Source organism: Sander lucioperca, chromosome 3, assembly GCF_008315115.2.
Source record: "Sander lucioperca isolate FBNREF2018 chromosome 3, SLUC_FBN_1.2, whole genome shotgun sequence".
Taxonomy (NCBI): Eukaryota; Metazoa; Chordata; class Actinopteri; order Perciformes; family Percidae; genus Sander; species Sander lucioperca.
Window position 1 is genome coordinate 22,949,787 of NC_050175.1, and position 13,041 is coordinate 22,962,827.

At 40.1% G+C, this 13,041-nt stretch overlaps 1 protein-coding gene across 3 annotated transcripts in view; it reads left to right on the forward strand.

Annotated features, from left to right (window-relative positions):
• mettl15 (methyltransferase like 15) overlaps positions 1–12,134 on the forward strand; it is a 63,945-nt gene extending 51,811 nt beyond the window's left edge. For 2 of the 3 annotated variants that reach the window (XM_035999506.1, XM_031324163.2), the window contains one exon: positions 9,590–12,134. In XM_035999506.1, the coding sequence (XP_035855399.1) occupies positions 9,590–10,020 (431 nt within the window). In that variant the 3' untranslated portion in view covers positions 10,021–12,134. The remainder of the gene's footprint in view (positions 1–9,589) is intronic. The other variant, XM_031324162.2, reaches the window with a different exon arrangement.
• The last annotated feature ends 907 nt before the right edge of the window (positions 12,135–13,041 follow it).

The window sequence follows — 13,041 nt, forward strand, 5'->3', positions numbered from 1 at the left end:
ATGACTGGTTGCTGACATAACTAAAACAATGTAGAATTTAAAAGGAGTCCTGGCAGTGCTCACTCCAAATAAAACGCACATTACATAACTTGTCTTTGAGCAAAATTAATTTAAATTAAAGCTGCAAGCAGCGATGGACGGGCCCTGGCTCCTCTGCGCACGTCGGGGTTAGTGGTGGACGCCGTTCCTTGCGACCGTGCATTTGCGCGGCACTCAGACACTGCAAATCGTCACCAATGAAAAGGGAACTCCCTGCTGAGTTCAACGATACCTCACACAAGACTCTACGTCATACAGTTCATTAGCTGTGAAAGAGGGCGTGGCTAAATTATAGGGGGCAGGTCAAACCATCACCAATTAAAAAGGAGACCACACATTATAAGTTTCATGTAAATCGGATGATGTTTGTCATATAAGGCACATTTCCTGTTGCCAGCGGGGGGCTCTATGACCAAAAGTAAATATTGGCCTGTAGATGTCCTCAGACCTGGACCCTTGTCAATCATGAGAAATTTCGGGCAGATACGACAACGTACACTCAAGTTACAACAATTTCTTTGTTCATTGCTAAACACTCAAAATGGCCGCCACGCCCACACCGTTTGATGAAAAGTTTTTCTTTTAATAACTTTTCATCTTTAAGATGTGGAGATGGTACAGACCAAATTTGAAGTCCGCCGGATGAAATCTCTAGGAGGAGTTCGTTAAAGTATAGCACCTTGACTTTCAGGCCTACTTCCTGTTGCCACTAGGGGGCGCTATGACTTTAAGTAAATATCGGCCTTTATTTGTCCTCAGGGTTGGACTCTTATGAATCCTGAAAAGTTTCGAGCCAATTGGACAATGTATACTTGAGTTACACCCACTTCCTGTTCTGCTGGCGCAACGCACAAAATGGCCGCCCCGCCATGGCCACGTCCTATGACGAAAAGTTTTTCTTTTAACAGCTTTTCATCTTTAATGTCTTAAGATGGCACCAACCGAATTTGAAGTTGATCGGATGAAATCTCTAGGAGGAGTTCGTTAAAGTACGACATGTGGAAATGGCCAAAATCGCACTAATTTCGAACATTGAAATAAAAATGGCGGACTTCCTGTTGAGTTTAGGGTATGGCTCCAATGACGTTTTTTGTACATCCTGACATGTTACATATGTCTACCAACTTTCGTGAGTCTATGTTAAACGCACTGCAGGGGCTCAATTTTTTTTTAACTTTGTAGGGGGCGCTAGCAAGCCATTTTTGTACCGCCTATTCCCAAAACCCTTAAAATACGTAATTTTTCACCAGGCTTGATGCGACCGCCAATTTTGGTGAGTTTTTGAATATGGTAAGCCCCTCAAAAAGCCAATTCATTTGCAGAAAATAATTCCTTCAGTTCCAATAGGGCCTTCGCTGCTGTCGGCGCTCGGGCCCTAAATATGAGCCATTACGTTTCATATATTAATTCCAAAGCTTCTTGTATCTGTAGACTTTCAACAACTCCTATAGTCCCGGTCTGTCTCCAGTTGGGATTTATGTATATTTGACACAGTTGTTGTCAACTGTATATCCAGAATCTTGTAAACATCAGTGTCTCAAGGAGGTCCGTTGATATTGGACGATTCTGCAAGACACAATTTGCGTCCAGTACCAACGTATATTGCAGGGTGACGTTTATGTTGTATTGCTAGAGGAAATGTTGTGAAGGTTAGGGTGGTGGATGGGTGGATCATATTTATAAAGCCAATTCTAGTTAATTACTTCTGTGCGCTAAGTGTTTGTCTACACTGACGTTTTTATGTTATATACTGTGAGGCACTTTGTAAATTCTGTTTTAGTATGAGCTCTATAAATCATTGATGACTTTTCTGACATTTAGCAATAATGAGTGAGATATCACTGCTAGATGCTTTACGAGTTAATGTGATAATATCGGCTCTACAATAGCCACAGCTGTGCGTACTGGTCTCGTTGTGCAAGTGCGGCCTGTTTAATGATTAAAACATGGCGTTATTTTACAGACAAGTTTTAGTTGACAACCTACAGAGTGTTATGCGTCTTGCCTCTGGGTGGGAGGGGTGTTTTCCTTTTATGTGCTAATGGAATCAAGACGGCCACCAAAAGTGACCTAGAAATTTAGCATAAAAACACATTTATATGGCAGAGGCAGCCATGGTGATACAAGCACGTCATACGTCTGTGATGGTAACAGAAAAATCCCACAGCCATTAACATTTTTTTTGTTTTAAGAGAGAGTCTGAAATGGAAATACAGTAGAATTCTACCCAACATGTAAATTGAAAGTTTACTTTGCTAAATGCTGAAAGCAAGAGTCAAGTGAGCTACATTTAGGTAAATTACAGCACCAAATGCATTCAACACAACAATGTGTGTGTGTGTGTGTGTGTGTGTGTGTGTGTGTGTGTGTGTGTGCCGGAGGGGAAGACATGGATGCATTGATTTTAGAGACGCCAACAAGGTGTTTAAAGTGCCCATATTATGAAAAAAATCACTTTTTCTGGGATTTGGGGTGTTATGTTGTGTCTCTGGTGCTTCCACACACATACAAACTTTGAAAAAAATCCATCCATGCTGTTTAGAGTGAGATACGGTTTCTGAATGTGTCCTGCCTTCAGTCTCTGGGTGAGCTGTTCAAAATCAGCACGGCTTGTGACGTCACAAGCCGAAACGAGCAGGCTAACCGCAACCATTAGCTCGTAGCGTTAGCATGCTAACGCTATGGCTAACGCTAGCATGCTAACGCTAGCATGCTACCTCGTTCTCAATAGCAAAGCACTGCTACAACACACACAAGTTCACCATAATCTACAAAAGAACTACTTACATGTGCACCCTCATTTAGAAGTCTCCCAGCTAATCCTGCCTTGTAACTGACTGAAGTTGTAGAAACAGCCTTTCTTTTACTGTCTATGGAGCTAGCTAGCTGACACGATCTACATCTGAGCTACTGGGCATGTGCAGTGCAATCAAAGATAGTACAGAAGAAGAAGAAGAAAAGAGGTCTCACTCTGTAGCTAAAACAGAGACCAGCTGAAAAGAGGATCTGCAGCAGTGAGAGAGAGCACTGCAGTACAACAAAAATATGGTGTTTTTTGAAAATTAAACCATGTAAACCTATTCTGGTACAACCTTAAAATACAATATGAACCTGGAAATGAGCATAATATGGCTGCTTTAATGTTAATTTCGACCCAGAGCCTCAACAGTAAAACACAGGTGGTGATCTACTTGAATTAATTCAACATTAGTACATCAGATTTCACTGCCAGTTTGAAATGCATTTAGAAAAGCTCAACCTGTTGCAGAGTTCCACAAAATGGCAACAACAAAAAAGCACCCTGTTTTGTCTTTTGAAATAGAGTCCTGTCTCTAAAATGTGTGATGAATATAAATGTTGTTACTTTTGGACTAAGTTGCACAACATACCAAAATGTCTTCGATAAGCTAATATCGGCTGATTGCCGATTTGTAGTTTTTGGCACTTTTCTTGTCATTTTGGTTTTTAAATGTTCAGAAATGTGTTAAGTGCACAGAGCGGTGTGGTTTGCAGTCTGTAAGGAGGCAGGAGTCAATGGTACAAGTACTTCCTTTAAATAAAGCGTTAAATTATTGCATGATTAACTAGCTTAGTGGGCTGTTGTGGCTGGCTAGCAGTAACATATTTCCAGTGAGATGGCATGTTACCAGCAGTCTTGTATAAAGTACTTGAAAGCAATACTTGAGTAAAAGTACAAGTATGTTACCAGAAAATGACTTTGGTTAAAGTCCCCTTTTAGAATATTACTCAAGTAAAAGTCTTAAAGTATCATGCTCATGTTATGCTCATTTTCAGCTTCATAATTGTATTTAGAAGTTGTACCAGAATAGGTTTATGTGGTTTAATTTTCAAAAAACATATATATATATATATATATATATATATATATATATATCATATTTTCAGGTAATGCTGATGTTGAAGCAGCTACTACAGCCCCAAACATGTCAGAAATTTTGGCACATTTTGAGGAATCTGCCTGTAGATTCTTAATCTTTTTCTCCTGTAAGTTTTCTGCACCTCCCTTGCACTTTGGTGGTCGTTTGTCCATTTTAACGTGGATGCTAAACTTCCAGCATAACTATTACAGCTCGTGTCTCAGGGCCGGGAGGCGTGGCCATAGTGGGAGTCGTAAATTTGCGGCCCGGAGTGGGGAAGGGGGTTCCTGGATTTGATTGGGTCAGGCCAGTGCCAATAAAGAAAATTGACCAATGGGCCGCTGTGAGTTCTTTATGGGCCGGCGCGGCCCAAAAAAAAATAAAATAAAAAAAAAGGCCTATTTATATCGGCGATTCGGCCCAAAAGTGCGTCGGCTCACTGGGAATATGCCCGGTATGCCAGATGGCCAGTCCAGCCCTGAAAGTGACGCACGTTCGTCACGGAAGTAAAGGCTGGACTACAGAGCTGTTTGGAGCAGTTTGTGAACAGTGTTTTCTCTGGAAGATGGTAAATCCCTTTACTTTGGGCTTTTTCACTTTGTAAACCTCTAACGTGCACAAAAGAGATACATATCTTTTTTGTGCACGTTATAGGTACACAATAAAGGAAAGGGAAAAAGCCCAAAAAGCATAATATGAGCACTTTAAGTATCAAAAGTAATTTTCTTATATTAAATGTACCTAAGTATTCGAAGTAAAAGTAAAAAAAAAAAAATTGATTATGAACTTTATTGTGGCTTCCTGATAGTAAAGCATAATATTCAGGGTTTCCACTCCTTAAACATCTAATTCAAAGTCTGACATCAACAACTGAATTTTCATTTTTTTTGTGAGGAAGAATCTTTCACTCCAACGTACGAAAACATTTCTTGCAAATACCACCACAGGTGTGTAACCTTATCTTCCCCACTGTCACCGGGGTGGTCATTGTCTGTTAGGTTGGCGGCAGAGCCTGCAGCAGGTGTTTCCATGACGCTATCCATTATTATGCTTCCTCCTCATCTTCTTTAGTTTTGGCGCTTGGCAACAAACAGGCATTATTTCACTAACTGGAATGGAGCGTGCATTAACTTAGCAACGATTCGCCAAACAGCTCTTTTTGCAGTCTAACAAATGTCTTCTGATGGTATTTTGTAGTAACAGGTAACGAAGATGGTTAGGGGAAATGTAGTGGAGTAAAAGTATACATTTTATTTAGGAAATGTAGTGGAGTAAAAGTAAAAGTTTCCAGAAATATAAATAATGAAGTAAGTACAGACACGGGAAAATACTACTTCAGTACAGTAACAAAGTATTTGTACTTTGTTACATTACAACACTGGTTACCAGCTTGCTCACTAGCCACAGCAGCTAGCCCCACAATTTGTCACTGCGTCACCAAGCTTCCAGCTCCACGTGTAAATCAATTAGACTGTGCAACTCTCTGGTGTGAAAAAGCACTTACATTTGTTTCTCAACAGTGTCTCAGTTGATGTCTGGCTCAAATTGAAAAATGTCAACTTGAGCAAATACATCATCTCATCTGTGGTGCCACCTCAAACAAAGTTGTGTCAATGTTCTCCTGTTCCACTTATTCTTTTGTTTTGTGAACAAACTGCTACTTTTTGTTTGGCCAGTAACACCGAAAGCATCAAACACTGTTGTTGTCCAAATATCTTATTGTGGGATGTAGTTGTGCTTTTGCCTTTGTTGGTGAAACATCAAATATGGCAAATTAAGATAAAACATAACACAGGTACAGCACAGCTTTGATGCTAATTTTGTCATATGTAATACATTGACAGTGTTCACACCTGATTTCCCCTTTATATTCACATGTTAATCTCTTCTTTTCTCCATGGATCTGTCTGTAGGACTTTTGAAAAATGAAGTAGAGAGAGAGCCCATGGCTAGGCCAGAGCAGGGCTGGTCCTTGCAGCGCAGGCATTGTATTGATTGCAGTGTGAGTCACACCTTGGGCTGTTTAGTGCAGGCGGAGAGAAATGCCACATCACTCACTTCTCTATTTATTGCAGTTTCTCTTTAGGTCTATATAAGTGTCTTATTGTTAATTTGTTGTCTGTGTGGGGGTTATGAGTTGGTCAAGGTGGAATCAACTCTTCACATGTATTGACAAAAAGCTAATGTTTTGTTTCCCAACTTTAATATGCAGTATATGTTTTAATTATCCGCCTCTAAAAAGGAAGTTGCAAATTGTTCAGGAGTAATGAAGAGGAAGTTTGTGGTGGGGGAGAGAAACATGAATCACTTTCACTGCACCAGCGAGACAGCAATAAATACAAAAAAAACTATTGTTATTTTTAAACAGAAATCATGGCCTTGTCAAGTAGTCATGTTATGCTCAGTAAGATTTTACTTGAACTTGGCGTTCAGTGAACTGAGAGATCATGAAAGGCATTTGGCTGCATTTACCTCGGTATTTTAGTGACACATCAGCCATATCAACCATATCAACACCATCTCCACCCTCCATCTGCTTCGCACGGAGCCTCTGATGGCCCTGCCGCTCAGTCCTCCTGCAGCTCTCTCTCCACTGCTTACAGTGGCTCGTATGTATTTTGCAGTAAGCTCGATTTTTGTGCTACGTCAATACTTTTTTCTTTTTTTTTTCTAAATGTAATGACTCCTCTTGCATTAATAATATAAGGCAGCCAACTATGTCTGATTATTCTCAGTCAACCAGAAGATAGCATATAAGTCCGTGGCATGGTTGATTCAAGAGGCTTCTTTTATTCTCCTGGCTGGTGGAGATCGCAGGCATCGCAACCTCTTTTGTGTTATTCACACACTAATAACACCTGTGGGTTATTGAGGTCATTAATGAACCATCAGGACACATGAGTATTTTGAGTCACAAGAATCCAGGTATAGACCTTTTTCACGGCAGACATGTTGACATGTCATAGTAGGAAAAGCACAGGTGTATTCAAAACCTTTAAAAAATTAATGATGGCTGCATTCCACTAAAGCCTGGTTCACACGGCAGGATAATTAGGCCGATTTTAGCCCCGATTCACCCCTTCCGACAATCTTAAGGATGCTCCGATTATCGTAAAATAATCTGATCAGATATTCCTGCCGTGTGTGGTGTGTTAAGACTGCTCTCGTCTGCTCGGAAGGACGTCAGGACCGCTCCGATCTCAAATCGGGGATATCCAACATGTTGGATTTTTTTGGCCCGATTTCTCCTCGTGTGTGAGCACGCAGCCTGTGGACTGTGGCGTGTAGCCAATTAGAAAGCGAGGTGACGAGGCGGCGAGGAAAGCACCGGGAAACAAAATCAAAACAGCCGGCGGCATGGCGCAACAGAAAGTCCGGTGGACGTCGGAGATAAGTATAGCAAGTATAGTCCATGCTCGCGTTGTCTCCACTTCTTTGACCATCGCCTTTTCTTTTGATAACGTTTTTTTCGGTTAAAAACAAACTACAAACTATCGCCACTGCATCCTCTTCGTCCGCCATGATTGTTTACTCTGAAGTCACGTTTGATCTCGAGGGATTTTGCGAGATTTCCCGTCTGACCTGGGAATGCTCGGGAGTCAAATCGGTTCGTGTGTGATGTGTTGATTTTGCCGTGTGCTGCGCACCACACACTGTACGACCAAAACTGTTGACCCGTGACTTTTTATTGTCATGTGTGGGGTCTCTCAGGATTGGAAAATCGGCCGACAATTTTAAAATCGTCCCGTGTGAACCAGGCTTTAGGAGAGGCCCTGGTATTGTGCATGCTGACTCACTGAAATAGCTTACTGGGACACTTGATGGAATTGAGCCATCGTTAAGGTTATCATTTTCAGCTGTGCTTTTCCTACTATGACAAGTCAAAATGTCTGCTGTGAAAAAGGTCCATAGTTGGTGGTGTGGTAGCGCATAAGTGGTGTAGCAGTCCCCCACTGTGTTCACGGATGGTTGTTTAGGTTTGACACAGATGGCCTCCTTCACTCCTCCTTCAGACAATATCTCGTCTGTTCAAAATGTGTTGCTGAACTCACAGTACTGTCACTTGTGTAGACTGTGTAGTCCTGACCTGAAGAGTTGAACCTCTTGAGCTTGTTCAGTGGTTGTTTTGTCTCTGTGCATTCCTCACTGTGTGCTGTATGTATTATATTGCCCTTCTGATGTCATGTGACAACTATGCATGGTTAAGGTTTGGGAAAGATTGAGGTTATGGGAAGTTAGGAAAAGTACTGTACATGATCATGGTTAAAAAAAAAAGCCAACATTAATTTTTGGTCTGAAACTGGTGGTGAACATAAAAGTCACAAATGCTGCCAACCACATATGCTGTAAGTCCAATACTGAGTCACGGTGCATGATTTTGAATTTAATTTCTGTCTCAGGATGAAGTCAGACTGGATTTCACATGTCAAAATTCACTCCAATGTGAGACACAAAATAGCATGGTTAGGGTTGTTAGCACTGGACGTTGGAGAGTTTTGCGATTTTGTGTGATAAAGTTCAATCAGATTGAATTGTGCGAAGTGAAAAAGATGGGTGAATTTGTCCTGGACGAGAATACGTCTGGCTCATCATAGAAATGAATGGGGAGCGAAATCCGATATGATTGCCCCTTTAGTATGTTGCTGGGTTAGTAAAACACAGAGATGCAGTTTTTACTTAAGAGTTAGTAAAATAGGACTAAAAAAAAAAGGACTAGGGCTGCAACTAGTGATTATTTTCATCATCGCCTGGTCTGTAAAATAACAGGAAATAGTGAAAAAATGCTCATTGCAATTTACTAAGGCCCAAGGTGATGTCATCAAATTGTTCGTTTTGTCGGACCAACAGTCCAAATTACAAAGACATTCAGTTTATGGTGACATGAGATAAAGTAAAGCAGAAAATCCATAAGAAGCTCTAACCATTACATATTTGGCATTTTTGCTTAAACAAGCTTAAAGGTGCAGCAGGTAAGACTTATAAAACTAACTTTCTGTCATATCATCAAACTGATCCTGTGTTCGAGTAGAACTACATGAAGCAGGTCATTAAAAAAAAGAAAATCCTACAGCCTGAAGTGCGATTTGCAAAACTCCACAGCTCCCTGTTCAGATGCACCAATCAGGGCCATGGGGGGTGTCTAACTGCGTCAACTGTCAATCACTGCATCACTGCTCATGCACACTCATTCATTCTCCCTTGTGGAGGGAGGGGCTTAGGAGACCATTTTGGGCTTTAACAGAAAGGGGGGATGGACTGAGAAGTCGTCGATGTTCAATTTTTTTGGCTAAGTCCTGGATCTTCACAATCCTACCTACAGCACCTTGAAATGATAAATTGATTCTCTAAATAGTTTAACTTTCTGTTGATGGCCTAGTCGATTAATCAACTTCTCGCTGTAACTTTAAAGTGACCACGCTCTTCTCACTTCATTCATCCGCCCCTCTTGGTCTCCTGCAGTCTTGCTTGTGTCTAGGTCTCATTTATTATGTTTCTTTAAAGTTGTAAATCTTCTTTTTTTTCAGCCTCTCCTTCACATTTTTCCAAAACTTTTTTTGCCTTCTGTTTTATTCTTTTTATATGCAAATAAAACAACTGTCAAAATACAGTAATGACAAAATATTGTAGTGCGTAGACTTACAAGTCATGACAAGACATGTCTTTGTCTCTAGGATCGTTTCCTGCAGCTGTCGTCTATGCACGTAAGGACCGCCTCCATCGACCTGCACACGTGGCCACTAAGACTTTCCAAGCTCTGCGTATCTTTGTGAATGATGAGCTGAACGAACTACATGCTGGGCTGCGTGCTGCCCGGGCGGCACTGACACCTGGAGGACGTCTCTGCGTGATCACCTTTCATTCACTAGAAGACAGGCTGGTCAAACGTTTCCTCCAGGGAGATGACTTGTCTAATCTAGATCAGTATCACTTCAGCCCGAGAAAGCAAGGCACCGGGAAGGAAAAACTGGTGGATGAAAAAAAAGATGGTGGAAGCGTTTATTGGCTTCCTCTGCGACGAAAAGTGATCACCCCAGAAAAGTACGACGTAAAAGAGAATCCTCGAGGACGCTCCGCTAAACTGAGGGCGGCACTCAGACGTTAATTATGTGACGTCAATTATGTGACGTCAATTATGAAATAACACAAAATCTCTCTTTTCATCCAAACATTTGTGCTGTTTTACAGCCAGAGTAACTCATACTTAAAGCAAGGTTGGCAAAGGGTGTAGATGCAGTTACATAGTAACTCTCCACTGTATTTGTCTACTGTGGATGCTATTTTTCTTTTTTCTCATTAACTTGTTCCATAGAACACAATTGGTGGGAAGCCAATGAGGGTTGTCGTCCTTGACGCTGCATCAGTGGTTGGTTTGGGCACTGCACATTGAAGAGGGAACTCTGGGTAAGAGAAAGAATGAATCTCCCACACAATATTCCCGCTGGTTGGAACTCTGGTTGGATTTTCTATATTTTTTCATTGACAGGTGAAAAAATAATTGGCGGCACCGTGCGTCACAAATTTTGCAAATGTCTACAGTAGTTAGCAGTGACAAAGACTGTTGTGCATACAAAACTGGACTTTCCAAATTGGGATAAAAACGGGCATCAAAAACAAACAAAGTAATGTATATATGTAACAAACTAATCTAAAGGTCCACACACACAAGCACCAAATCACAAGCTTTCACTTGCATCTTAATGTCAATTCAATGAGCGAATCAAGCTGGTTCATGTGTCGTCTAGGACCGTTGGTCGTAATATTGCATTGTTCCACATTTAGTTCACACGATGATGCCTGATTCAGCTCCATTCACTGAATGAAGACGTGTAAGATGTGGTTAAGAGCTCTGATTCAAGATTATTTTTGCTATATAAACTGTTCCCAAAGGTTGAGAATGAATTTGCAATTATGAATTAAATGAAGATACAATACTAATTAGAAACAGCTGATTATGTTTAATTTAATATATATATACTTAATTTTTGGCTTTCTGAAGAAAAACATCTAATTGAATTAAGAGGTTTCCACTTCAAAATCACACTCCTGCTGGGCAGCAGTCTGTCTTTCACCTTGCCCTAGCACTGATAAACCTGCCCAAACTCAAGTGAGAGCCACAAATTGTGTAAAAGCTGGTTAAAGTTTGAAGTTAAACTTTTTATACCCAAGGAAAAATATGTGACCTTTGTGTTGTTTGCCTTTTATACTATATGTATAGTATGTTTGTTTTTTTTTTTAAACACCTCTAGTTTGATACAGCACAATTATGATCCTGTACAGTACTGTGTTTGAGTTTGAGTGATGAATTTAACCCTCTGGGATTCGAGGGTGTTTTCAGACATGATTTTGGCATGTTCTGATGTTGAACAACTCTAAGCAGTATTTTCAAAGTACCATTATTTTTTTTGTATTCAGCACAAGTTCAGCTACAATAATATTTAAGTAGAATGTATTTCATGATTGTACCTTTGTTTTAAACTTTTGTTTTTGTGTGCTATTCCAAAATTTTTTATTTCCTTGCATTGCCCATGTTTGACTGCATATTTGGTGGTTATTGCAGCAATATATCTCAACATATAATACAACAACACCTTTTCTCATTGACGTCTGTATTTCCCCTGAACCTCGCTTGATGAGTTGCTCAAGTAAAACTCTACTGTACCATATGAATCAGTAATGCCACTAAATACTGAATGACGCAAGTGTCAGAAGTGGTGCTAAATGAGCTGGGTGGTTGTTCTTGAGCATTCTCTCACCTTCAACTGTAAGCAGATGAGTTGTTTTGATCTTTACTATTTGGCTTTGACTAAGTGTAGTTGCTCCATCAAGATTATTAACACTTTTTTCGTCCGTCTCAGTTTACTGCACTCTAAATATACCCTTCTCATTACCTTGGAAACTAAATGGCGCAAGATACATTTAACTGTGTCTAAAATTATATGCTGTTTTAATCTAATATGAAATGATGCCATATCGTTTGAATGCCCCTCCCTTTTGACATCAGTGGATGTGGAATATGTTGTGACATTTCATCTTTCGAATACTTCTCGGTTTTATATCTGAATCACACTTTTACCATTTATGGTAAGAAAATGTTACACGAGTCCATTTCACACTGATGCGTTGAAGTGTTAATATAAATAGAAAAGAATAAAGCAACATGGGAGAGATGTCCATTTTTTAAGTGAACACATTCACTGGAAATGGGATTTCTTCTGATTGTGGTCTTTTGTAATGTCGCCATTTTACATACTGTAGTCAAGTACTGTAGGCAAAGTGGAACTCCACTGATTTTACACAGCAAAGTCTGTTTACAGGTCTTGGGGAGTACGACTACATATGTGAATAAAGTTGTTTGAAGACTTTCATGTTTTCAGAGGGAGCTGTACGAAATCTGATATATTGTTTCAAGTGATGTCACGAGTCAAAAAGATCAGACAAAACTCTGTTGGTGTTAAATCAAGCAGAAGTGAGACCTCTATAGCTGCTCCTCATCTCAGCTTGAGGCTAGCAGCTCAAGGCTACATTAGCTGTAATCTCTATAAACAGATATATGCATATGAATCACCATGGAAACAGTAACCTCAGATAACAGTAAATATACTGTAAGACAATGCTATTATTGTAGACTTGGATCAATCCATAAATTGTTACTGGTACGTAACTAATAGCTCTGTTGTCGAATTATGTCTCTGAAACGGCAGGCAGACACACTGAGCATCATCTAATATGCTGCGAACAAACCTGCAGACAGAATGAATGTCTTCACTTGATACAAAAATACACATTCTTTATTTCAACAAAAGAATATACAACAATGGTGCATTAGAATACTTTTTTAATTTTAGAGATTTGCACTGCACATGAGTTTGATGTCAAAAGTAGGTTTAAATTGCAGCAGCACAGAGGTATGAATGAATCCAGTGAATATGTCAGCGCAGGATGTTTGATTTAAGACTTAATCATTCACAGTCTCACTAATTGCCTCAAATCACACTAAGGATTATGAATGAGTAAAACCAGGAGTGGCCAACAAGTGGCTCACAAGTCACATGCAGTGTTTTGCCTGCATGTGTGACTCTTACTCACATTTGTTTGTTTGTGAATAGTTTTATTTACATCATAT